General features: G+C 46.8%; 3 protein-coding genes across 5 annotated transcripts in view; 2 read left to right on the top strand and 1 right to left on the bottom strand.

Moving 5' to 3' along the window:
* Positions 1-4,112, top strand: part of AGK (acylglycerol kinase) — a 42,084-nt gene extending 37,972 nt beyond the window's left edge. For both annotated transcript variants that reach the window (XM_030481087.1, XM_030481085.1), the window contains 2 exons: positions 1,121-1,205; positions 2,870-4,112. In XM_030481087.1, the coding sequence (XP_030336947.1) occupies positions 1,121-1,205; positions 2,870-3,007 (223 nt within the window). In that variant the 3' untranslated portion in view covers positions 3,008-4,112. The remainder of the gene's footprint in view (positions 1-1,120; positions 1,206-2,869) is intronic.
* Positions 4,113-5,459: 1,347 nt separating this feature from the next.
* Positions 5,460-21,163, bottom strand: DENND11 (DENN domain containing 11). Of its 2 annotated transcripts, XM_030481083.1 has the most exons (9): positions 20,831-21,163; positions 14,951-15,050; positions 13,830-13,988; positions 13,031-13,184; positions 12,636-12,774; positions 11,907-12,038; positions 11,567-11,717; positions 11,039-11,107; positions 5,460-9,914 (listed from the first exon to the last, which is right to left on the bottom strand). In XM_030481083.1, the coding sequence occupies exons 1-9, from the start codon at positions 21,069-21,071 to the stop codon at positions 9,719-9,721; spliced, it is 1,341 nt and encodes a 446-aa protein (XP_030336943.1). In that variant the 5' UTR covers positions 21,072-21,163; the 3' UTR covers positions 5,460-9,718. The 2 variants fall into 2 exon arrangements, with proteins under 2 accessions (XP_030336943.1, XP_030336944.1); XM_030481084.1 differs by lacking the exon at positions 13,830-13,988 and having other exon boundaries at positions 20,831-21,151.
* Positions 20,151-26,673, top strand: part of WEE2 (WEE2 oocyte meiosis inhibiting kinase) — a 19,013-nt gene continuing 12,490 nt past the window's right edge. The window contains exons 1-2 of the mRNA XM_030481082.1: positions 20,151-20,385; positions 24,908-25,284. Of these exons, the coding sequence (XP_030336942.1) occupies positions 20,373-20,385; positions 24,908-25,284 (390 nt within the window). The 5' untranslated portion in view covers positions 20,151-20,372. The remainder of the gene's footprint in view (positions 20,386-24,907; positions 25,285-26,673) is intronic.

The following is a 26,673-nucleotide window of genomic DNA, read 5'->3' as shown; positions in this document are numbered from 1 at the left end:
GTTTTTGTGACTTCTTTTCTTGGGCAATATTTATGTTCTTTTGTATCAGTCTACAGAATACACAGAAAAGTTGGGGACAGCTGTTGGAAAAATATTTGTAGTAATTCAGCCGTGCTTGAGAGCTGTGATTGTATTAATGCTGTAACTCTGCTGTCCCCTTTGGTACTACTTGTTTGCTGCTGTGTTTTGGGAGAGGGGCCCAAGGTGAAGGGTTACTGCCTGGGGTGTGGTGTCCCCTTTGTCAAAGGTCAGTAAAAAGGTTATGTGTGTTTTCAGTCAGGAGGCCGGAGGCAGGTCAGCATACCCAAGAGCTTGTGCTTACTCTGCAGCAGCACACGTTGGGAAAAGGAATTGCAACACGCTGTTCTTTAACAGTGACAGGACAGCAACCTAAGTCTTGAAAAAGACCATGTGGCACTTGCACCACCAGCTTTCTAAGACAGGCATCTGCCTTTGTGCTTCCATTTGACATCTGCAGAAGTAGGAGAGTAGCACTTCTCTCAGTACATAAATAAGAATTTCACAGGCACCAGAAGAGAGTGAGTCAAAAACAAAACCAGATATATTATTTGGAATGGATAAAATTATGATGTTCTGGGGTTTCTTCACAAGAATGATATAAAAGCAGCTCGTAAGAAATGTTGTGATGACTGGTGTTGATGTGAGATGAGGGTTCTTTGGTTTTTATATGGTAATTTAGTGGTTCAATTTAACTATAATTCTATCCGTGTTTTTTGGCTTAGGATTGTTTAGGTTGCTGGTAAGTGATGTGGCTGCATGGGATATGAGGAGATGGTAGTCACTGCAGGAATTGCAGAGTTCAGCATGTAAGTGAGGAATGCAAACTGTGCTGTATGTTCAAATATACAAAACTCTATGTTCAAATATATTCAGTGAGTCTCAGAGCAGAAGCAGGTTGGAGGCTGTCAGTGCATACTGATATGTATTGACTGCACCAGAAGAGAGAATGTCTATTTTCCCTTCTCACATTTAAACCCACAAATATTTGTATATATGCATAACCTCCAAGTTTACCAAACCACAATGACATGTGATCCCTAAAGATGGCTGTTTCCAAGAGAAACATCTCCTAACCTTACCTCTCTTTTGGTTTGAACAGAAGTCAAAAGATGCGTGACCCACATACGTGCCCTGAAGGGAGTCAATGTATCCAAGCCAGCAGATGCATCTTGCAACTTCCAGAGGTGAGAAGCTGAGGGAGCTGGAAAACTGTCACTTTATTTCCTCATACCAGTTGATGCTACACATTAAGAAATCCTTACTCCAATCTGGGAGGTTCATTTCACTGCCAGTAAGACACTCGGTTCCTCAGCACAGCATCTAAGTCTCTGGCCAGGAGACACATACTGCAATTTCCCAAGTGGTCTGTAAACCCGAGAGGGAGCTTCATTCTGCCAGTGAGTAGTGGCAGACCTTAGACAGCGGTGGTGGTTGTGAAGGGTTTTTTACTCAGGTGTATTGTATATGCACACCTTCTTGTTAGTATTGAAGATGATGTGTACATTTTACCCTAGAAGGGATTGTGCTGTAGAGAAGATAAACATTAGAAGCTTTATGGAGAGGGTGAAACAAGGCAGTGGGGCTCAGATCACTATAGGGAAGTGTCTCAAAACTTTGAACAGATGAGGCTGAAAAAGAGGCCAAAACTGTGTCCGTCTGTGTAATTTAGGTGAGTCTTTTGTTGCCTCTTAGAAAGAAAAGGCTTGGCATGGTGGGGAGAGGCAGTTTCTTGTTTTTACAAGAATGTGAAATCAATTTCTTAGATTTCTTCAGGTGCTCTATCATTCGGCAATATAATTCCTTATTAAGGGAGAGTAGAACGTGCCAAAAGGTGAAAAATTCTCTCACTACCAAGTGAAAATCATGAATTACGATATTATGACTAGCCAGCACCCTCATACTTGCATCAAACTCTTACCATGACAATTTTGTGATTCTGAGACAATACTCTGGAGTGCTGGGTTAAGTACAGCTGAGCCATCAGTAAGGGTTGTGATATAAAATGAGCTGTTCATACTGGTAGCTGCTGCTAAATCTTCAAGAGTGCGTGTGCATGGCACAAAGCAGTGCTGTTCGACTCCGTGACCTAGCTCTGATGAAGGAGCTCTCACCAGCTTTGCAGAGAAGCGGAATATTGATGCAGGTGGACTGCTGTACCTACGCCACTTTCTCTAACCTGTGCTGTTCTAGTGTCTGAGTTCACTTGGAGCTAGTTGAGTATCCACGTAACACAGGCCCTACCATTGAGCCAAGTGCGTGCAAAGCAGTCACCAGATTTGTTCTAGGTAACATCAACCTGCCATTTTTGACAAATGGTTTTTAATCATGGTGACTTCATCAGCATTAAAGAAAAGCTTACGGAAATTCTACTGCTGAGTAATTCCTGAGCCATGAATTACTTTGCATCTCATGTTTCAGATCAATATAGTAAAACAATACTAAAAGATGTTTGGTAACATGGGTTTAATAGGAGTTATTTAACAGGCACTTCTGCAGATTAACTTGTGCCACCACTGGCAGACCAAGATCTAAGTGCATATAATTGTGGTTCCAATAGCAAAGAATCCTTCAGTATAAAAAATGTGGGTCATTAAGGCTCCCTAGCATTTAATTACCACCCATTAGCAACTAACTGAGGTAACATCTTACACAACAGATTCTGAATATATTACGTGAAGGGTAGCTCTCACTGTGTTCCTGGGACCAAATGTTGCTGGAAGGCATAGGGAGGGGGTCATTTCGGTTAACACTCAGCTAGTTATTCAACTAGTAAAACCAGGTTCAGCATACCACATTGCTGAAATAATGTTTGATGTTTAACACTGCTCATACTGTTATCTGTACACAGGGCACTGAGGGATCCTTTGGCATTGATAATGAGGAGTATGAAGCTATGCCTGTGGAGGTGAAGCTATTACCCCGGAAACTCCGGTTCATCTGTGATCCCAGAATGAGAGAGCAGATGCTCCATGCAACAGTACAATGAGAATTCATGTCAAAGGGGCCATGTTTACCAGTCTTATCGGGGTCTCTTCAAGGCACACAAGACCTTGCTAACTTAATTACCCCCACCAGATTAATAAGTCTATTTGTCTACATAGTCATTTGGCTGTTTTTATGTGGGAGGTACTTCCATTGGAAGTGGCTGATGTGGCTGGTCTTAGAGGGGTAAAAATGCAAATGAAAATTCTGAGAAATGCATGTTAACTTGATGGCACCTTTTCTTTTTTTTCCCCAAAGAAGCCATCAGCAGTCATTTACAGCACTGCAGGCTGAGTGCTGTGTGCCAGATGCTACTGCTTTAATGCAATTGTATATTAAAGTAAAATGAAAGCACACTTGTCCTTGTTTTAAGAGGTGAAGTCTACTTTAGTTACCTGTGTATAAATCTTGCAAAACTTGGGATCTTGGAAAAATTATTTTGGGGAGTAATGCTAAGGAAGTCTATGAAATGTTGGAATTGCTACATTCAAACAGGTGATTGGTTATCTACTCTTGTCACAAAATAAATTGGAAATTGATTAGTGATCCAGAGCTTCAGAGGAAGTTAAAAAATCCCCCTGTGTACCTGGGTAAGATATGTTATTTTTCTTCCATCTTGCCAGATACAACAGCACGGCATTCCAGTTAATAATATAGTAGAAATCTATTCCTCTGATCAAGTTTAGCTACATTACAGAGCAGCAAATTGGAAAATGTCATCATTGACCCAAAGCTGTATGAAGTACATGTTTTAACAAGCCAAATGAGTCTTTTTTTTGTAAGTATTCCTTTTATTCCTGTAGTAGAATAACACAAATAAGGGCATCCAAATAACTTTTATTGTTCATTGTGTCTGGTTGCTATTCTCTAATGTAAACAGTGCTCACCACTCCTTACAGAGTCTACGTTCCCTTGAGTCTCAGTACTGTAATTAGTTTTGTTGCTTTTCTGAGCTTTTGTTTATAGCTTTGCTTTAATTGCTGAAAGGAAATATTACTGACTTAGGCAAGGTTATCTGTTGCCCTTCTTATTATAACTTACAAGTTTACATGATTCTGCCTTGCTTACTGGAAGAAGAAGAAAAATGGATTCTTACTTTTCTGATGTGACTGTTGCTTGTACGTAGTCCCTGTGTTACGCTGTGATCTAGTCTAACTTCATCTGTTGATTCTTTGCTGTAATCAAAATAAGGACATTAGTGAATTGCAGCTTTGTTAGACTGCATCCTGAGTGCTACAGCAGCATCCTCTGCTGGAGACTTGCTGAAGGAAAAATGTTTTGTGAGGGGAAGTAGGGTTGATTTTCCACAGGATGCTAGAACCAAACTGAATGCTGTCCTTTCCTTGGCTATACGGTGGAAAAACTAATTACCTCAGCTATTGGGCAAGCACTCATCTCTTTCTTAAGATCCAAGAGGGTAGAAGCCTACTAGTTCCTTTTATGAGTTATGCTGGTGATACGGCCCGAGTTGTGCTCTCTTTTTTTTGATCTGCAACAATTAAGGGTGCTCAGTGGACCCCTGGGTCACTCTCCAAGGAACGTACTGGCTGTGCCACAGAGACACGTGGAAGGTTGCTCTGCAGCCACTGAGTCCTTCAGAGTCAGGGGCAGTTCTCACCCTACTGAATTTTTCCTCAAGCTGATGGTTCTCTAATGAAATCAGCAATGTTGGTTTTCCTTCTGTCAAGTGGCAGGACAGACACAGCACCAGCCATTTCCAAAAGGTACACTTTAATTGCATTAAAAAATACCCATGGTTTAGTAAGCAGTTTCTCTTCACAGCCGCAGGCCTATGGGAGCAGCCACACATCTGCAAGATGCAGACAACATCAGAGCTGTTAGAACTACAACCAGCCTGCTGCAAGAGGTGAGATGGTAAGAACTAGCTTCTGGTTCATCTCTGTCATTTTACAGGGAAAACAACTAATTCTCTTCCATAGGATCAGACGCATGGCTCCCATTGCAGTGTTGATTCCTTGCTTGAGGATAACCAAGAGCTCCCTTCAGAATTGGTATTGTAAATGCTGTTCTCATGTTAAAGTACCAAAGATCACCTGAGACACAGGCTGATAATTAGATATTCAGATCAACGTAGGTTGAGTAGCTTGTATAAATACCATTCAAGTAATTTTTCCCCCCCTCCTCTATAGCTCAGAGGCCTTCCACTATGGGGTGGTTCTAGACCTCTGAATTGCAACATTCGGGGGGTGAGTGTGAGGCCAAACATTAAATAAGCAGGGTCCTGAACCTGCTATCTGCAGTGCTGAGGAAAGGGCTCACTTCTCATGTTTCTGTCTGACAGCAAGACAACTTTGTATAAACTCCAAGACAGGAAGGAGAATAGAATCCTAGGTCGCACTCTTGACAATGCTTTATCCTGGCTTCAACTTACAGTCCATTGTAGAAGGGCTTTTGAATTAAACTGCTAACGCTAAATAAAAAGGAAGGATAACAACTTAAGGATGGACAGCCCAAGGCACCTGTTTATTTTAACCACAATTAAACACTCCCATTTGAACGGCATGTTGCATTAACCAGGACATGAAATCCTGGCCCACAGGCATTTAATACCCTCTGGTTTAGAGAGACATATCATTCTGTTAAGTCAGTACATCCCAGTCCCTTGCAAAAGACATTTATGTTGTCTTCTAACATAATCACTAGACCACTAGATTTGGCAGGGGTGGAAAGGAGACAGCAACTAACTTTGAAGTAAGAGCTAGGATGAGAGAATTTGGTTGGTGTGCATGCTTTGTACCTAGACTTCTGCATTAGGACAGCATGCTCTTGCTCTGCAATTCCAGAAACTGATGCTTTTCCACATCTTGGGGCAAAGCATGCCCTGTCCCTTGTATAGTCTGTCCCCAGGAAGGCCACAGCTACTCCTACCTTTTTGCCCGTTAACTTTGGCAGTTTTTAAAATTGGAAGCAGTATCACAGTAACTGCTTTACAGAATAAGCTGTAGAATAAGCTTTCTCTTGAAAAGGTGATGGAACTTTCTTCTGCCCTTAAGGATGCTGGATAGGTGAACTTATCTCCTGTGACAGACATGACCATTGGCTCTAACATACATTGGAATAATTACTTCATATATGCTAGAAAAGAAGTCTCTAAGCCAAATCTAAACTCTTAATTCAGTAAAATGCCTTTCTCCTAGTATCTATTATAGTTCTTAGTTGTAATTGGCTCTAAGCAGCTTGTCCTAACCTTGCAGAGAGGTCTTCTGCATGATTTCAGTGTCTGGTATGGTATCCCTTGTTCAGATTGAAAATCTAGCTTTTATTTCTCTCACGCTTTACGCTCCAATTGAGATAGTACAAGTAGTAATAATTCATTATTTCTTATGATACATTTCTAGTGCAACTTGAGTTAAGACACAGTTATGAAGCTCTTGCTCTCCTGTTTAAACTCAAGTGAGTACCAACTGAGAACCTGCAATGGCTATACTATGCCTTGGGTGTTAGAAAGGAACATTCCAGATTCTGTCTACCAGGGCACAGGATATACCTGATTACTGTAACCACCATTCAGCCTGGGCTCTGATCACAAGCAACTGACCAGAGGCATCACACCACAGAAACTAAAGGCACCACTGTAAAGGCAAAGTATGGAGAAGAGGATTTTATGGTAATCAGCAATACCCTACCTTATGCCACACTCTTCTGCCTCTTTTAATTCAAAATACACTAAGTAACTACCTCCCTTCCAGCTGCTAGTATTCAAAAAAGCAACTATTAAGTGCCAAGGAGCGGATTTTAAATGTCTCCACTTAACTGTTTTACCTTGAATTATGTCATCTCCTGGAAGGATAAGATTCAGTTAAATTGGTTCCAAACAAAACCAGCCTGCTGAACAAGCCACCATGTCCCAAGCTGTAGCCATTTGTTTGTATTGTGTACCCATTTATCAAGGATTTTCCACATGTGACACCACCAATAGCAGTGTCTGTTAGAAAAGGAGAGAGCAGGTGGAAAGTTCTGCAGTGAATCAAACAAGGAAGGATGAGGAGAGAGAAATCATCTTGTTCTGTTTTCTGTCTGGCAACTTCCTGACTTTCGTAGCGGTCACTTGCCAAGAGAGGCTGTAGAGAAGCAGTATTATAAGGAAGAACAAAACAGGCTGTAACCATCCGGCAGGGATGTAGCACGGATGCTACTTTTACAATAACCTGCTTGGTTTGATGCTTCTGCACCCGCACTCCTGCTGGCAACTGAAGACCTAGTTTCTGGAAAGCAGAAGTTTAATAAATGTCAAATAGTAATTTCAGGAGGTTCTGTCAGTAGGCTCTTAGCAGTGCTGTCTAGTAGATCTGATGTTCTGACAGCTTGTGAACAGAATGCTCTAATGCAAGGTGTTAGAAAGCCTCCAGCTGCAGAGGCTGTAAAATTTCAATGACAAAGGTTTGTTTCTAGTTAGGTCAGCAAAAGAAGACTGGCATCAAAGAGAATAGAAAGTCATTAATAGCTGACCACAGCTCAACTATGTAGCAAACCTTCAAGAAAGTGAGAGGAAGAATTGCTAGAGACTAGTTTCAGTTCCTTTTTTTTGTATCTGAAGGAAGTGACAGCTACACTTCCTCAGGGATCTTCACTGCAGACAGCATGTTACAACTGAAGTGGAGGTTAGGAAAAACCATGGAGACTGTGGCTCACTTTTATACTAGAGATGCCAATTTAGAACCAAAGCCCTTTCTTAAGGACAAGAGACTGGTCTTTGCATTAAATGATACTCAGCTCTGTTTTTAACTCTTTCTCCCTTTTCGCCCCAACCTTCTAAGGCTGATAACACTACAGTTGTGAGCAACTGGCATTACAAGCAGCAGCACGTTTTCTCCTGTAGCACCCAAAAACATCCGAAGCCCTAAAAAAGCTGGCAGCGGAGTGACTGCTCAGAGACAGGCAGATCACAGGAACAGAATATGCTGAAACTCATACCAAGGAACTGTGCAAATAAGCCTTGTGAGGCCCCCGATTCCACTCCGCGCTAAAACCTCTGAATCCACAGCAAGCAAAACTATCCCTTGGCTGCTGATAGCCTTCAAGAAAAAACAGGCCATGCCAGCCTCCTTCCTTCCATAGGGAGACAAGCCACAGAGGGTCTACTGGGGGAACACTTGCTCCACCTGGTTTAAAAAGAATTAGTAGGTGAGACTTACGCTTGAGGCTCTGTCTCATCCTACAAAATGGTAGGATAAATGGATACGTCAGCTATAGTTTGCATTCCTACAAACCACTGAAAGCCTCCAAGGATGCTGAAATCTATTATGGTAGAAGCAGCAGCTAATTAGCTATAGCCATAGTTCAGGAAGAACAGTTAGCTTAAAGCTGATGCTACTACTGACTAAAGGATTTGGGGCACAGCAATATGTCACACCTAGAACCCACAGTACCATTCTTGGATTTCACACGGCAAAGGGCTTACTCTTTACTGGGATAGCCTTCGTGGAGGTAACCACTGGTCCTGCATGAACTGAATCCTACTCTTTCCACAGCAGAAGAAGAAAACACTGTTCATCTGGTTCTACAGCTTCGCTACCCAGGAAAAAAAAAGGCTTGCTGTTAGACATTGCTTCTAGCAGCTGTGCTAGTTAAGAACACCAAACTCAAAGGGAACCTCCTGCAAACTGCGAAGCCATTCTGCCTCACACTGAAAGCCAGGGACAGCTGCAGGCAGTGCTGAAGGTTGCTCGACAAAAAGAGGATCAGCAGACAATGTTAAAGCAAAGGAGTGACAAGTACCATCTGCTAAAAAGGAAGGTGACATTAGTTAAAGCATACTTGGTCAACCCAATCTGGCCTAGCACCCTCCGAACTGAGGCTGGAGAACATACTGACTGCAAGGTGGCTCAGTGATGTTGGTCCCTGTTAAACGGGAGACCATCTTGCTGGTTTGAAGGTTTTAAACCGAAGCAGCAGGTGTGATGCAACTGAAGACCAGAGGAAGTGGTAGGAGGGATCATGTAGAGATGGTGCTCTTCTCCAGCTCTGAGATGGGTAGGTGTGGTCTTTGCCAGTTTATACCACCTCAAATGCTGGAAGTGAAACCGTGCCACTCTGGCAAGCAAAGTCATAAGGTCCTGTAGCACCCCCTTATTCCAAACTTGCTTCTGCCACTGATGAGGAAGGGTGGCTTTATTCCAACTCAGCTGCTAGAAGCTGGGTGAGGAGTGCTTAAAGGAGTCCTAGTTTTTTATCATTGGCTTAACTGTCCCCACCAATAAACATGGTAGGACAGATGTTTTGTGAGACTGAGTTGTGCTGAAGCTCTCTTCAGTCCCCAGGTGGAAAAGCGGATGATAGGAGGGTTTTCCAGTCAAGTCTTGAGAGCTCAGTTACAGCATTTCACATTGGTCCCTATCAGACAAAGTGCTTTCCTGAAGCCTTAAGCCCTCAGGTATCCAGGCTAGGCCAAAACCTAGCTATCACTGGCAACAGCAACGATTGCTGCAAATGTGCCACTGGTCCTATCTAAACAAAACAAAAAAAACCACAGATGAAAGAGAAAGGAAAACAAAACCAACTGACCAAACAAAAAGGAACCTGGAGCAAGTACTCATTGGGAGGGAGAGAAAATCGCATTTTGTTTTAAAATTATAAATACTCTCCCTTTAACATTATTTAGTAACTGTGGCTGTGGTGAGTTCCAGTGATCCTCCTAAGCAATGTCTGGTAGTCTTTAAAAAGTGATCTTTGCTCCCCATCTCTTGCCCTTGGTTTAAGTGCAGCAGGGGTTGTCAATGACTAGCATAACATCAATGCCATATACTTCCAGCAGGTCCAAAAGGAAACTTCGATCTCCTTGGGGATCCAGGCCCATGCCTCGTGCGTGGTCAGCTGTCAGTGTCTTGTCCTGGCTGGCCGACACCTCCATCAGTGTCTGAAATATGCGGTTGTTCTGTTCCATGAAAAACCTATAGGATAAAGTCGCTAAGATGATGGCATTGGACCCCCAAAAAGACAGCGTATTTACCAAACAGGCAGCAGAGCCCCAGAACTGCGTTTAACCCCCTTTAATCATAGATCCCACCTTCTTAGAGCGTCACGCTCTAGTAGTTCTCCACCCACCCTATGCATGACCCAGAATAAACAAAGATAAAGAAGTAACTTTTAATTTACAGCAGTGCTTCTGTCGGGCTGATTTACGGTAGGCATTTGACTCTTGAGAAGCAAGCCACATTATCAGTTAATGTGTACTTTGTGGTAGCGAAGTGGGTACACAAGACCCATAGCTCCCCTAATGCAAAGGAGGAAACAGTGTTGTCATCCATTAGTAAGCCACTGGGTAAATAAATTCTCCATTACTGGTGCAGAACACAGCAGTGAGAGCTACTTCTGACCTAGTACTTTCCTAGGAACGTGCAAGGCTGTTCAGAAAGAGCTCTGACTGTATCTGCACAGTTCAACCGTCAGAGCTCTGCCCCGACAGCCCTTCACACAGCTTCATCCCATTACTTCCCTCCTGCTGCAGACTCTGAACAATAGCAACAGGCATTGAAGGGCTTCAGAGGTGGTAGAGGTGTGGTTTCATCTAATTCCGTACCTCAAACTCTATGCGCAGTTCTGGTTCCTCTGTTTGCCAAGTACAAAGCCAGCCACATCAATGGGCCAATCCTTCACATGCGCTCTTATCTCCACAGTGTACCTCCCCCAGCACAGTACAGTGCCTGCTTCCCACACTCTCCTTTCCTGAACCAAATGTTCTGGCATGAAAGGTCCTATAGTGCTTCAGTTTTAAAAAATGGGAGGAGATTCTTGCATTTCTAATTGTGTTTTTAAAATTCCCTTCTCCCTCCCAGCACTTAAGAGGCTCCAGTGGAGACTTATATGGCTGCATGTGGCTTCTCAAATTGAAAGGAAGACGATCTGAAGAGGAAGGGTCAGTTTGCTTCTTGGATCCCTTGAGGAAGAGAGCTGACTATGGCATTATGTTAACCATGATGTTTCATAATATGCCAAACCAGCGCAACATGAAATCAGTGAAAGAGGCTCCCTGAACCTAACGGAGACCAACTAAGTATTAGAGGTAGCTACTCACAAGATGAAAAGGTCCTCTTCACAGGAGTTACAATCATCACCCACTTCCTGAGAATACATTAACATCTGCCTGAAATAAGGGAGCCAGATTAATTGCACATACCTACAATGAACCTTGAAGCATTATGAGACGACAAGGAGTACAACTGAAAACATCACATCCATTTCTTGGAGACCAATCAGACTGACACTCTTGCCCCAATACCTGAGGCAACAGCATGGTCTTTATAAGGCATTAGACTCAAAAGCAGGCTGTTTTCGGTTGTGGTACTGATCATTGGTGAACGAATGGTGAGTCACAACCTCTGCTTCAATTCCTGCCCTCTGCCTGCTCTATCAGCTCACTGGTGCAGTGACTGTGTGTATGCAGAGTGCCCAAGGGCTCTCATACCAGTCAGCTACAATGGAACCAAAGAGATGAGCTGAAGCAGTGCACAACTCTGAAAATACAAAGTACAAAGGAGCAGTGTCTTCTTTATCCCACATCACACTGCTGTCCTATCAGGACCACCCAGATGTTCATTGTTACCTCTGGTCATTGAGCCGCCTGTACTTCTCCTTGTCAGCATTATTAATTTTCAGGAGTGGTTGCAGATGCTCATGATGCGTCTTCACATTCTGGTTGTCCACATAGACATCATAGAGATCCCGTTTCTCCTCAAAGATCTTTTCTGTTGTGCCTGCCAAAATCAGAGAAGATTTTCAGAGCAGCTTGTTGCTTTCCCAGCAGACCAACTGTTCTCTCCTCCTTTCATAGTTAGTCATTCCACGCACATCCAATTTCTCATCAGTTTTATTCCACAGTCTGGTGTCTCAAGACACTTTACAGCCTGAAGTTAAAAACTTCACACCTAATCCATCATACTTACAGGCCACATAGGATACTTCTGTCTCCAGCATTTCTATGTCTGCCACATTCACATAGAAGAATGGTTTGGACTCTGGGACAGTTCCTCCAAGACCAGGCAGAGAAACATTGGCAAGGCAACAGCAGCAGTAGACTGCAGACAAGAGAAGTACATCCTGAGATGCTTTCACTATTCCCTCAAGGGCATTCTGAACCCCACTTACACAGTTCTCCCCCACGCTTCTCTGAAAACAATGGTTAGAGCTTAATGCCTCTGAACATCTCAATGCCTTGGAACTTCTCAAGTGGAGACATCCTGTTTTGGATAGGTAATAATCAGTTCTCCCACAGGAATCATAGAATGTTTTGAGTTGAAAGGGACCTTAAAGATCATCTAGTTCAAGCCCCCTGCCATGGGTAGGGACACCTTCAAGTAGACCAGGTTGCTCAATGCCCCATCCAACCTGGCCTTGAACACTTAATCCCATGTTCTAGATTCCACAAATTCATTCAGCACAATATTGTCCTCTGCTGACAGGAACTGTGTTCAACAGAGCCAGGTATGTCCTTACCCAAAAGACCTGAAGTAAAGCATTTTGTAGGAAATGGGTAAATGCAGGCTGAATGGTATCTTCACAGGGAATAGTTGCAATGGACACCTGCAGGATGTCTATCCCCTCAGTACCCACAGGCATTTCTGCAATGCTTCAGCCTGCTAGATCAGAGCTCTGCAGTGTCCCTGGAAACATACCTCTATAGCAGACAACTCCAACTGGGGGTGGTGAAAATATCAATATGCGCTTGCGCAGCAGGGCAAACTTCCAGAGGACAAGGATCTGCTCACCGAAGAATTTGATGAACTGAGACATACAGCCAGCAGGGTGTGTGATCTGCAGGTGGAGGGAAAGAGAAGAAAACAGCTCAGAGGTGAAACAGGGACACATGCACAGATGCTAAGTCTAAATGTGGGAGCAAGACCAGCACACAGCAATGACAGAGAACTGCAGCTTTTAACAGTCCAAGTAACAAAATCTTAAAGCAGCCCACAAAGTGCTGGAGTCACTGCTTACATAAAGAAGTATGAGACACCGGCAAGGAGCAGGAGCACACTGGCCATTCCTGCAAGCCTCAGAGCACCTGCCTCACCTTCATCTCTGGGTACATATATCTGTGGATGGATGGCAGCCAGTGGACAGGTTGCTGAGAGTTGGAGGTGCCCTTGCTACCAGGGAGAACTCCTTTCTTGTCATCATAGAATGCCTCTAGATGGGAGTAGTGCCCTGGCATCTCCAACTGGTGTCTGGAAAAGAAAGGAAAAAAGGGGGGATCTGTAGTGTCTCCAGTCTCTACTTATTCAGCGTCTTGCCACCCAGCTAGCAAACGAGCCCTGGGTGTCTCAGCTGCACAGACTTATCCAGGAGGGCAGCTGAAGAGTCGGGAGTAACACCAGCTTTCAGAGCAGCCAGACTGAAGCAGACAACGAGCTGATGTATGCATAGTACTGATCCTGTTTTAAATATGCTTAAGTAGGAAGAGGTTTCCCTTCAACCATCACCATTTCCCCTGCCAGGTCCACTCAACGCAGCTGAAGCACACAGCTACCCAGGATCACCACTGCAGATTTAGAAGCCTTTTGTGAGCCCTTAGTAAAATGGTTTTCAGAAGAACAGTGAAACTTCTTGTCCTCTCAACTCTCCCCGACACTTATATCCACACAAAGTAAGGTTTGGAATGCATCTGACTAGCCCGCTAGCAATGAAGAGGCTGCTGCTAATCAGTTCCTTGTCTCCTTCCCATTGTGAACAAGTAACTCATTTGAAAGAAGTAATCATGCAAGGAAATCACAGCTCAGCGTTGCAGTCAAATTCTCACTCATGCCTAAAACTGCTCTCCATCGAGGCAACTTCACCTCTCCCTGGCCGGTCCCATTCCCAAGGGAACTTACCTGACCTGGTTCTCCAGGAAGTGCATGTACCTATACAGCAGGGTGTAGGAAGGGGACAGAATCCCCACGGACTTCATGCGGGCACCACGCTCTAACTCACTCTCTACAGGCATGTTGGCAAAGCAGGCCAGGCCAAAACAGAGCCCTTTCCGGAAATAACTGGAAACAAATGTTTGACAAAAGGGTTAATGTTAACAAAAAGAGGGAAAAGGAAGAAAGAAAGCTAACTGACCCCTAAAATACTGATTTAGGAACGTAGTTCCTTCTTTAAGGAATGCCCTTAAATCCCACTGTGCTGTCTGAAGGGCTGAGGACAGACGCTGGGTGTCCTAGTCTTCTCAAGAACAAGACAGGATATTCAACGCAGTTCCCTTCTTCCAAGGAAGAAAAGCCTGCAGTGCATCAAGTCTGGAGTATAGTCTAGCTAGCTAGTCATATTTTGGGTGCCAGCACATTGAAGCATGCTCTAGCTGAGTGCAAATGTCCAGTTCACGTGCCTTTGAGAAAGTAACTGTTACTCCTGACCAAAAGGAACTGTGACACTGCAGTTCATTCCAAAACGTTGCTGCATTGCAATACTGGGTTAGTAAAAGGATGGGAACGAAGAAAATTCCAAGCTTATATCTTTCCACTGAAGGAAGGAGCTATCAAAGAAGAAAGTGAGCAAGGACATAGCACAACATTTAAAGGAACCAAAAGCACTGGCAGAACTAAGAACCTTTATCTAAGTCCAGTTCCTGTAAAATCCTTCCCATTTCAGTTCTGCCACTCTTTCCCCTTCTTCCTAGGCCGCTGCTGACAGTCCAAAAAGTGTGGCAGTGAGTATGATCTGCCCGATATGCATTAAACTTTGCACGCCACTGCAAAGCTGCCCTGCCCACGCACGAGTTGGCCTCCACAGCCAAAGCTGTCATACAGCAGATCCTCACAGCTAGCTGGTACTTCATATGATGTTGAGAGTACCTGAAGAGTATCTTTAGCTCAGCTGGATACAGTTTAGCAGCACTTTTATGCAGGACTTAACTTCAGAGGTGTAATTTTTCTTGCATGTTCTGAATTAAGGGATGGTGGTATAGATGTAGAGCTAGGAGAAAGAAGTAATTTAGGTCAGACGTACTCACATGAAATCCGACTGGATTTTGTGGGACCCGCTTGCCATCGATTTGAATTCCACACCTTCCAAATCAATATCTTGGGGTAAACACCACTCCACCATGTTGCCTGCAGTGAAGCACAATTAGGTAAACTTGAACACCGTACTCATTTCCAGAGGGCAAACACCAACAAGTTGCTGCTTTTGCATCACCATTAACAGCGCACTAATGCAACTCCTTAACTCCTAAATTGTCACAGGCAGTAGCTGACATACTATACTCCACACATCTCTTGCGAATGTTACTTATTGCAGCACAACACCCAGATATTGCAGGACTTTTAGAGCCATTTCTGAAGCTAGTGCTATTTTGTGGGTTTATGCTTTATAAGCTTAATCACAGAGCAGCTACAATTTTACCTGACAGTGGATAAGCTCTGGTATTAGTGCTGTTCCTTGCAGGCTGTCTGCATGAGTATCTGATACAGAAAGCATCCGGAGTATAGGCTGCTGTTCTTTAGGAGGAGTTTCTGTGAGAGCTCATACCACCATCAGTATTGTCCTTTGGCTGTGCTTGGCAGGGCTGGTCAAACAGGAACCCCTAAGCTAGCATCCCAGTCACCACTACTTCCCTGGAATTTCTCACATTTTGTTTAGGAAAGGAGGAGTCAGCTGAACTTTATATGGAGGCTGAGGTGATCTGAGTACTGCAACATGTTTGTGCATGCTAGAATGACCAAACAAAAAAGCACATAAATTATAAGCTACATCAAGATTGGGAAACATCTGTCACCTGCCAACCCGGCCAGAAAGCACGCTGTTGTTCAGGGGAAAAGGCCACCCGAGGAGCCTGATCCTGGAACAGATGATATCAAAGAAGTCACAAGGAGTCCCTAAAGCCACTGAAGTCCTGTCCTGCCACTGGCAAGCTTACCACGGTCAAAAAAGGGGGACTTCTCATGATTTCCCATGCCAGCACTCTGGAGCCTAACCTGCTCTCTGGACACTCCCACTGCACCGAGGATGTGTTCCAGGTTACACACAGAGTTTCTGTCCTCTGCCAGCCCGCCCATAGCAACAGCATTTGAAGTAACGTGGCTTAGTTTTAAAAACAATGTAAACAAATGTTCTTCAGCATAATGAAATAGCAGATGCAGCGTGAAGATACATTATACAGGTACTGTCCTTCCCCTGGCCTTTGGGATAAGCATCCCATGGACTGGACATTTGGAGAGCCTTACACCCAGCTGGAAGACTTTTAGAGATATTTAAATATGAGGCCTCATTTCTGAAGCCTGTCTTGTTGTGTCATTACTCATACTTCACAAGTATATGCATGCACTCTCACACAGGAATTCGGGCTTAGCTACTGACATTTAAATGGGCTATTTTTCTTCCCCCATGAGATATCTGTGTTCAGCAGACTTCCCCCAACCCTGCCTGGTAAGGACTTAAAAAAAGCCCCAAACAACAGCATTAAGCATGGCAAAGGAGAAGTTTTTGCATCCAAGTTAACACTTCTAGTGCACAAGCAGACCTCTCCTGCAAGAGCCAGGCTGGCTGGGAGCAGATGCAGGCCTACGTGACCCCTCCGTGCAATCACATGTGAAAACCAGAGCTCTGCTGTGAAGCAGCTTCGCTCTGAGGGCGTGTGAAAGGCTGGCAGAGAAAGCAGTGACATCATGTCAGCCTGCGCGGTCCCCTGTAGGGTTTGCGTATTATATATAGATGTTGGCTTTTGGTTGTTTGGGGTTTTGTGTGTGTGTGTGTGTGTGTGTTTGGTTTTCTTTTTAAAGGCACAAGACCCTTCCTTGACAGGGTGAAGAAGTCAACTCTTAGTTGCTTCTTAACCACAAAGTTGTGGGTAAGGCTAGATCCGCTTTTTCAGTCTTGCATTGCAGAGAAGCAACGTATTGGTTATTACCTCAGATTCGTAGATCCATACGCAAGAGCACCAACAGCAAAGGAAACTGACTTTGTTTAGCTTAGTCACAAACACTATCAGGTGTAATACCAATTACAGAGGTGTTGAAGGGGACATTGCCCAAACAATGCCTGTTCTGCAGCAGTGTGTAAGGAAAATACACCGTGAAACGGCTCCTCGCCCTCTGTGTAAGCAAAAAATCAACTTGCACATCACCCAGCCATTTTTTTTTCCCTGGGATCTGTGACAAGCAGCCCACACCTGCGTTCCCGGCACACCTCACGTCACCTTGCCCCATGGACATACGGGTGACGTGGCACTCGCAGAACATAGGGGTAAAAAAGGGAACTAACAAAGTCAGTCTGGTGAAACGGCAGAGCAAACAAAGGAGAGACTTCACCCAGACACAGCAGTGGCTCCCAGCCTGCCCGAGAAACTGGAGGAGTGAGCAATGTTGTGGAAAAACAGGAAGCACTGCCCTTCCCTGAGCAGAGAGCAGGTCTCGCATGCACAGGAAACTTTCCCAGTGAAAGTCACCCAGCGTTAGGGAGCGGATGAGTGGTTTTGCTGGGAGTCAAATCTGGAGATCTCGTGGGAGCTATCTCCCAGCTCCAGGCCAGGTCAGAAGCAGCACTCTGTTTCTGGTGTGCAAAGTTAAGGATGTTCTTCCTCTTGTATTTTCCCTCTACTGGATTTCACATCCTTACAGAAATGATGGTGGCACTAGCATTTGGTAGCCATCGCCTGGCTCTCCTCACCATTAGATCTTTAAGGTCCCCAGCTGTGCTATACTACCATGTTGTGCCAGGACACAAGAGGCACAAAGTGTGACCTAGCTGTCACTCGGGCTCCGTTTCCTGCATGGAAGAAAGGTGGGACAGAAAAACACAGTATTTGCCTGTTAACTGGTGCAATACATACTACTTCCCTCTCTTCCCTCCAGGTCTCCCCTAAAAGACATTACTCACACCACCCTCTACGCGAACACACTGTGTGGGACCTCCACGAGGTTGACTATCACCATCTCCATCACAGAAAAAGCCTAAGAAGGTTCAGCCTCTTTTCAGCTATTCTGATCTGACAGAGTTGATGTGGCCATGGACTTTGCTTCATTTTCTTTTATCTCCCTCCCAGAGCAAAATTTATTCTTCTACTTTTTTTCACTTGCTTTTACCCAAGACAAGGATGAGTCTCGTAAAGCACACATACTTGAACCTAATGCCAAGTAAGTCACGCTACCAGATGTATCCCCATTGCTGCCCAAGATAGCGTTGGGTCTTCTGTTACTACCTGCCCAAGGGATCACCCACATTAGGAAATCCAGCAGCCTCATTAAAGCCCCCCGTGACCGTGCTCTTTAAGGGGCAGCATTTGTGCAGACCTAGTGCTCACACTTTTTGAAGTGTCAGAGCATTCCCAACTCGTCACTCCCCAAAGGAGGGGGCTGCCAAAGGGCAGGAAGCCATGAGAAGATGGCACAGTTGGCTCCTGGCTGCCACCATTCTGAACTTAATATACAGTTCACTTTCTGCATCAGTGCAAGAGCTGTCTTTGTAATAACAGAGAAAAGAGCTTCTTCTCAAGTGCCACAAGGTTCGCCCTGCTGGAGGTGAGGACAATACCGCTGATTTAGAAGCTGCCTTTGGCTCTTATGTTCAGCCATGCACACGAGCATCAACAAGAGTCCCAGGGCACTGGAATTGTAACAGTGGCCTGGCAACCCCATTACTTACCTTCCTGAACTCATTGCATGCAACTGCTGAGTACACTGAGTTTGTCTGCCTCAAGCCCTTCTAAATTTAGGAGGAGAGCTGTCAGGTTCTTCAGTAGCATAGTTACCACTTCATCCTTCTACGGTAAAACATCAATTGCTTACCTGTATCTGCACAGACATTACCTGACACAACTACCCCTGAGCCACCACCAGAAATTCTGCCTTTCACATTCCTGAGCAAGCTACCAAAGGAGATCTGCTGTGCTTTTCCTGGACAGGAACAAGCAGGTTCCCAGCTCAGACACTGACTGGATGATATCCTTTAAGTCACACACAGGGACAAGATACCCTTAGGACATTACAGAAGTCCTTCATGCCATCTGATGTGTTTGACCCAGCATTCCCATATCCTGTTTCTGACCCTAGCGTGTTCACACCACTGCAGCTTCAAGATCTTTTCTCCAAGTCCCCATTCTCCATAAGGCGCTCTGCACTCCACCTGTGAAGGTGACGTGTTCCTCACAGTGCTACCATGCTCCTTACATTCAGTATCCATGTTGAGGATCAGCGGGAAGCTGAATCTCACTGGACTAGACAGAGTGCTCCAAGGGTGGTGACACCCAGCATTAACTGCACATCAGGCGTGAGAAAAGCTGTTTCCCAACTTTCCCTGGACTTCATTCAAAGCAACAGCTGGTTCAGACAAACTCCTGAGAAAGCTCAGCTTTCTGCCAACCAAGAAAATCTCACCGTTTCATAGAAGGCATATGCTCTCAGATCGAAAGACAACCTGTTGCTGCTGTAGTCATCCCAACGCTTCCGTGTTTTGGATACTTAGGAGAAACACCTCCCCTCCCCATCTCCTGCTGGAAAGATGGCATCAGTCTCATTTTGGATTTTGATGAGTCAAGAGCCTCTAACGTCCAGACTGCAGATACTTCTCTCTGGTGCAGTATGAAAGGGGTATCTTCTTGAAAGCCCTTTGGTGTTTCAGAACACAGCGGCCATGCCATTTGGCAGCATGCATTTCTGACAGCACGTCACGCTTGGGCTCTGTCCTCTTCACTACTTCCTTGGGATTTTCAGTTCAAGACTGGGATTCAGTCTTCATTATCAGGGCCCTCTTGTGAGTGCAATGTCAGTCACCTGCCCCCTGCACGAACCCCGCCATGCTTCACAGAGCTCTTTCCTGTCTCTAGCGCTTTTGCTATGGATTTGCTAATAAAGGGTCGGCATACAGAGGAAAGAGGAGCTCACTCCCACATTGGGATGCAAATGGACTCCTGCATCTCCCAAGCTACTTCCTAAACTTTCTGATGTTACCAGGCTATGCCCCATTTTTGCCTTTGGTTGGTGCCAGACAGCTAAAAGACCCAATGAGCTGTCTTGGGACATCAGCCCCCTAAGCACAGTACCTGTGTTAACAGATATGCGGCGGGTGCTAACATTCAGTGTCACAATGCCCTGTTCCCTGGATACCACTACAGCAGCAAGATTAAGAAAAACAAGTCAAGATGTTTTCTGAAATGAAAAGATGGCTTTTATAAATGAATAAAGGTGGAAAACAGATTCCCTCACTCCTCTGCCCTCCTGGACTGTAGCATCCCACTTCAAAGCACTAAGAGTCCCAGAGATCCCACCAGAGGCCAGCCTCTAAACACAGCGGTCACCAAGAAATACACAGCCGAGCTGCTGCTGCTGGGGATCATGCTCTGTACTCCTGCCAGACTGATGCCTGCCACAGCCGCCATCCATCGCTGACAGCCGCAGGCAGGTCTCCGCCAGGCCACGCCACCGCAGGATGCTCTGGGGATGCTGCTAACAGGTTGGTGCCCCCAGGCAGCGCTGGGCAGCGGCTCGGCCCGAGCGCTGGAGGCTGCGCGGGGCGCAGGGGGTGCCCCGCCACCATCCTCGGAATCCCCATCCCGTGTCCCGCCGCGGAGCTACCCCCGTCCCTGCCCGGTCGCCGCTCTCCTCGGAGCGGCACCTTCCCCGCCTCCGAAGTTCTCGGTGGGATGCAGATGACACGCAAACCTCACCGTCCCCGGTGCCCGGGCGCTGCTCGGGAGGCCGGCCGCGAAGCAGCGCTCTCCCGTGGGGGCCGGGGGCAGTCCGGCTCCCGCAGGCCGCCCTCCACGGGAGTCCCGCCGCCGGTTCCCGGCCCACATCCATCGTACGCCAGCGGCACCAGGAACCCCAGGCCCGGCCACCGCAGGCCCCGGCCCGGCCACCCCTCGCGCCCCGGCCCGCCCGCCGCCGGCGCCCCTCACCCGTGCGGGGGTCGAAGGTGACCACGAACACGGCCACGATCTGGTCCTCCTCCGCCTCCGCCCGCGGCGGCGCCGCCGCCTCCTCCTCCGGCCCCTCGCCGCCCCACGGAGCCGCGCTCCAGCCGCCGCCGAGCCGCCGCCCGCCGCTGCTGCCGCCCGCCTCGGCCGCGGGTGGCGGCGCGGACACGGCGGGGCCCTCGGCCCAGAACAGCAGCGGCGCCTCGTCTGCGCGCTCCCCCATGGCCGCAGCCCCCCGCCCGCACGGCGCCGAGCCCAGCCGAGCCGCGCCGCGCCGCACCGGCCGCCGGCGGGGGGCGGCTCCGTGGCGGTGGAGGGGGCGCGGCTTGCGGCCGGGGGCGGGGCTGGTCGCCGGGGGCAGCGGTGAGGGGCCGAGGGGCAGCCGGCGGTGCCCGGCGCTGGGCTGCCGGGGGTCCCTGCGGTGGGGCACCCCCTGCCCCTGCTGCACCGCGTCCTGCCCCCCGGCCCTGCCTGCCGTCTGTACGGGTCTGTACTGACCCCGGTATAGACCCGCTGCCGTTCTGAGCAGGATCGGTCAGGGGGAGCCCTGTCATGCCCATCCTACTGGGTGAGCCGCGGGAGCTGAGCAGAGCGGCGGGCAGCCTCCCGCACCACCTAACTGCTGCAGTGGAAGCTGCAAGGCACAAATCTGTACGGGTCAGTGGCACGATCCAGCATACACTGGGAGATTTGGGGGGTGTATGTGTGTAGATATATATGTGGTATAGAAGGATGTGGAACAGTTGTCAGAGAAACAGGCAGAATCAGCTTGATGTTGGAAGACAAAGACACAAGTGTGACCAAGGCATCCATAGGCAGCCAACTTTTGTGTAATTACTGTCCTCATTATGTGACCACCAGTGTCATTAAGTGTCATTAGGTTTAACTCGGTTCCCTAGGACTTTCTGATTAATTGAATCACCCAATTAAGCAGGCCACAATTAAAGGGAAGATACTGTCATAAAAGCTTTAATTGCCTCACTTTTTTCCTGTTGAGCAGCTCTGAGTGTTCAATACGCCATTAAGAAACTCATCATCCAGTTTCCTCAGCAGTGGGGTTTGGTTTCTTTATCCCTTTTTCTTTGGTAATATTAGTGTCCATTTGCCGTGAGCTCCATTTCAGACAGCTCTGACTCTGAGTGGGCATTTTGTTTCACAAAGCCCATGAACAAATTTACTTTGCAGAGCTATAAACCGCAGTAGGTGGTGTTTAGCAGATGGAGTCTTTCGTGGAAGGTGACTGGTATAGAAAGAACCCAAACCCTGCACATTATTTGTTGCTGTATAAAGAAAAGCCCGATTCTGCAAATACTTGGCCACATGCTTCACTTTACCCATATAGACAGTGCCAAGCTTCATTTTGATGAATATTTTCTTTGCACGTCAGTGATGCTGAAGTGACAGCTCGTTTCTCTCCTCTCCATCCCCACAGTGGTGCTGGCACGAACGTCAGTCTGTCCCCCAGCGATCCAGGCAGGGGAAACAAATCTGGAATAAGAATTCCTCCACACACACGGGCTATTTGTGGTGCGCCCATGAAAGAGGGAGGGGATGCAGCGAGGAGAGCAGCCTGTGATGGGGAACAGAGGCTGCCAGTGCCGGCTCTGTGATACATGAAATGTCATCACCGTCCGAGCTCTCGGCTTCTGGTGACAAGAGACCTTGTGGCACCAGAGCTATTTGCACTGCTTTGGCCAGCAATCTGGGCCTGCTGAGGGCACGCTCTTTGCTGGACACATGCAAAAAACAAAGGCCACATTTTCTACTTAATTATTTCACCAAATACGAAAAGATGTAGGCCAGGAGAGGATGTGACCCTTTCAGGAGAAAAGAGAATGAACATGTCTCTCAAAACAGAATGAACATCTTTTCCCTCCGACTGAGGGCTAAGAAAATTGTCCTCAGATCTTTCAGCAGTCCTCCAGAAAAAAAACAGAAACAGGGCCTTGAGCAGCCTGGTCTAGTGGAAGGTGCCCATGCTCATGGCAGGGTGGTTGGAACTAGATGCTCTTCAGGTCCTCTCCAACCCAACCCATTCTGTGATTCTATGATAAAATGTGGTGACTTTTAGTTAGAAGATGCAAGATGAACAAGTTGGGCCTTCTTTACACAGCAAGTCCAACTTTTCTCCTTTACACATCACATTCCTCCTTAGAAAATGGACACTGCCTATAAATCCTGAGGGGGAAAACAAAAAGAAAAAAATAATTAATAAAAATGTTTCAGATGGGATTAGAACTGTGGTCTGAAGGGGTTTCGTTGCAGGGTCGTTAATCAAAATGTAGATACAGGGACTAAAAGCATTATTTCTTCAGACTTAAAATGAAATATTCCTATCCAGGGCTTCAAATACCGAACACCTCATTAATACAGTCAGATCACAGCAGTCCTGCAGTGGTCCTGTCCCAGGACCTCAGCTGGCCAGATGCTGCAGAGACAGCTTTTCACAGCAAAAGCAGCCAGCACCAGCACTGCCAGGCTTTTGGGGAAAGGAGTCTGCAGGGCAGCAACAGGCTCTGTGCCTGGAAGAAACACTACAACCTCTGGGCCAGATGCAAGCCATAAGAACGATACTGAGCTCCTGGCATGTCCCCCTGACACTGCTTGGGTGGCCTGTATCAAATGAATTGCTCATCACAGTCTGAACAGGCAACTTCAGAGACCCGTGTGGTCATGTGTTTCATCCAAAGACCAGCTTAGGAGGGCTGAGTGACCTCAGATCAACATGTCCCTTTATTTTGTCATGCGTGCAGAGGAAAGCAGGTGCTGGTTCTGAGAAATCCCTGCCTCCCCTGGGCTGCAGCCACTTCCTGTTTGTGCTTGTCCTTCTAGCAGATCCTCTTGATAGTAAGAAAAAAGGCTGCTGTAACCTCACTCCCGGTTAGTTAAAACTCACTTTAGTCCCTCTTCAAAATGTTGGCTCACAGAGGCACAGAAAGATCTCCGTTTTCCACAGAGAGACATTGACCCAGTCCCCGTGAGCAGCAGAGCAACCCTACCTGCCGGGCTGCCTTTGCCAACGCAGTCAGCTTCTCCTTCCCCCCCCCCTTGAAACCTCACGACGGGAATCCATACAAAGACCTGTGTATGGTCCCTAACCCCCTCCTGAAACGCAGCACGTTGTAAATCAGGCTACTGACCTCTCCATGCAGGCTGCAATGTTTGTCTAAACTAACACGCACCTAAGCGCAGGACGTGAAATTCAGACTTAAAAGAAGGAAGCACAGGACCCTGTTACCATTAGACTAATCACTTATACAAGTAAAGCCCACAAAGACTGCACCTCTGATGGGATCATCATGGAGCGGACTGGCTGTCAGCAAACATCACTTCCCCACAGGCCCTGGGAAGCTGGAGGAGGGAAGAGCATGCAGCAGCAAGAAGATGACTCAGAGGGAGCCCTGGCTCCCTGCAGAGCTGGTTGCAGGCACACCAAATCCACATCCACAGCAGAACCCCTCGGCCACCAGGCAACTGTGCTCAGGTGCTGCCAGTTTCTCATTAGCAATGGTCCAGCTGTGTGGGGTGGTTATAAATGTGCCAGGGCAGGAAAAAGGTTGTCTGTAGGGTATCTGGTAACTGCCCTTGGGTACCCTCTGCTTTTACAGCTGTATGTAGCATGGATTCTTTTTCTCTGGTTGAGAAATTTAAAGTACAAAAGGATGAGGGCTGGTGCGTGTTGTCATTCAGCATATGGAAGCTCTGTTCTTACGTGTGATGAGAATAGTGGATAAGGTATTGGTAGGTGGAGAAGTTGCCCTAGAGGCCTACTGGGAAAGGCAGTGACTTCTGAGTTGTATTAGACTTATGCCAGTAAGACAAAAAGTAAAATCTGTTACATGAGCAGCAGCTGAATGGATTTGTACTTGGTAATTCTGGGATGCTTTTCCTTAATCAGTGCTATCAAGCAGCATCAACAAGTGATCAAGGTTTCTGTGTATGTGGGATTGGGGTGGGGGATGCATGTGATGAGTAGAACTAATGTCTTGATAAGAGGATGGTTACCCTGCCTGTGTAAGTAATGCTCTCTTCCTCTCCCTCTGCCTTTCTCCTAACAAGGCAGGCCAGTATCATACCAGCCCTGTTCTGTTTCATATGGTGAGATGGATGACTGGGACAACAGCGATGAATTCATTCAGCGACTGGACTTTTCCAGCTGTGGTGAAGAGAGTGAAGACAGAAGTATAAATGAGGAAGACACCCTGAGCTCGAGCCCCTCCAGGAGCTGCGAGTTCCTGAAGTGGCAAGGGAGCAGCCCTCTGCCAGCAACCCCTCCGAGAAAGCTTAGTGAGATCTTCCTGAGCAGGACAAAAGCCTGGATGAGTCCTACCCTGGTGCATTCCCCAGTCGTGTGCAAGAGGCCAGGTGATGCTGAGACACCACTGCACATCACCTGGAAAAAGCTGCAGCTCTGTGACACCCCGCACACTCCCAAGGTAATGGCATGTATCCGCTCTGTGCTTGAGCAGGCAAGGTCTCCAGTATTGCTGTGGCATTGCTCCATGGGTGGTGAAGGGACCCATTGCTTGTCTCTACTCTTAGAAACCTGGACCATGAGCTCCTTAGCCATCAAAGGGTTATGCTGTAGGTGTGAATAGAAACCTGTGTGTGGGAGCAAGTGTCTTGAATCTCTCCAAGCTGTCGTTAAAACCTATTAGTTGACATCAGGTAATTCTGAGTCAAAAAAAGAAAAAACTAAACCCAGGCAACCAAGTGCCTTGGCTGCCTGTGCGCCCCTCACATTCTGTTTAGGGGGTGGGCATCTGTAGCATCTATGTAGCAAGGATGTAATGTGCTCCCAGAGGGATAAATGCATCTCCTTCTCCCTTCAAGGAGCTCATCATTCTGAGGGGAACTTGGAGACAGGCAGCTTCCCTGGCTGCTCTGTTCAGCTCGCTTTTTGGATGGAAGCGCATTTTCTCTTGAAAGAGAAATTTGGGAATGGTGTGGTGGCTAGGGTATGCTTTGGTGAGTCTGGATTGTTCCAACCAGCTTGCTGTCCAGTGACGTTCATTCTCTTTTTCTGTGGAGCTGAGCTGCTCAGTGAATATGGGGAAAGTGGGACTTTGCCCTCAGGGTAGCGAATCCCCTGTGAGATTTGGGGTAACAAATCAGTGTGTGCTTGTGGAGGAAGGTTAGCCTGTCTTCCTCTCTGTCACTGTCCTAAAACGTAGCTTATCTGCTGACTTAGTTTCTTGGGAGAATGATCCCGGCACCTGCTTTCTGTGAAATTTCTTGTACAGAATAAAATGCATCTGCTTTGTCTTCTGCAAGCACAAGTGGAGGCTTGGCACCAATTCTCTGTTCCTAGATAGCTTCTGTTGTGTGCACCAGCTTCTAGCATTCAAGACTTGCAATGAAAGTAGCTCTTTCAGTCCTGTCTCCTGCTCTATATTACTGCTCCTTTGCTTAAGTGGTACACAGAAGATGACTCCTTTCAGTACTTCCAAACTAGGATTTGGCTTCTGTTGCCCTCCAGAAAGCTGACTGTGTGGGGAGAAGGATGATCCTATGCCCACGTATGACCAACTGTGTGGCCATGTTTACTGAGGAATGGTCTGTCACCCTCTAGGGGAAAGTGGCTGTATATGGCATCACTCCAAGAATTTTCTGCATTGATCACTTATAAGAAATCTCCCTGAATCTCATCAGAAAATAGGTGAGAGGTCTCCAATCTCTTCCAGACCATCTGGTCTACTGGTAGTGGAGGGTGTTCTGAGTGCATGTTTGTGTAGGTAACATGTTGGCTGGATGCTTCAAGACATGCTGCTTGTGGCTTGTCACCTTGTAGCCCATGAGCAGCAATTGCACTAAATCAACAATTT

The sequence above is a fragment of the Strigops habroptila genome, chromosome 3 (assembly GCF_004027225.2).
Source record: "Strigops habroptila isolate Jane chromosome 3, bStrHab1.2.pri, whole genome shotgun sequence".
NCBI classification, from domain to species: Eukaryota; Metazoa; Chordata; class Aves; order Psittaciformes; family Psittacidae; genus Strigops; species Strigops habroptila.
The sequence above is the reverse complement of the archived record's forward strand: the minus strand, read 5'-3'. Positions and strand labels throughout refer to the sequence as shown.

Excerpts from the sequence above, each read along its gene's own strand:
- DENND11 (XM_030481083.1), bottom strand. The coding sequence starts at position 21,071 with ATGGGGGAGCGCGCAGACGAGGCGCCGCTGCTGTTCTGGGCCGAGGGC. Across the intron at positions 12,039-12,635 it reads TGGAGTTGTCTGCTATAGAG|TCTACTGCTGCTGTTGCCTT; the intron begins GTATGTTTCCAG and ends TCTTGTCTGCAG. Across the intron at positions 9,915-11,038 it reads GAAGAGGACCTTTTCATCTT|GTTTTTCATGGAACAGAACA; the intron begins GTGAGTAGCTAC and ends TTTATCCTATAG.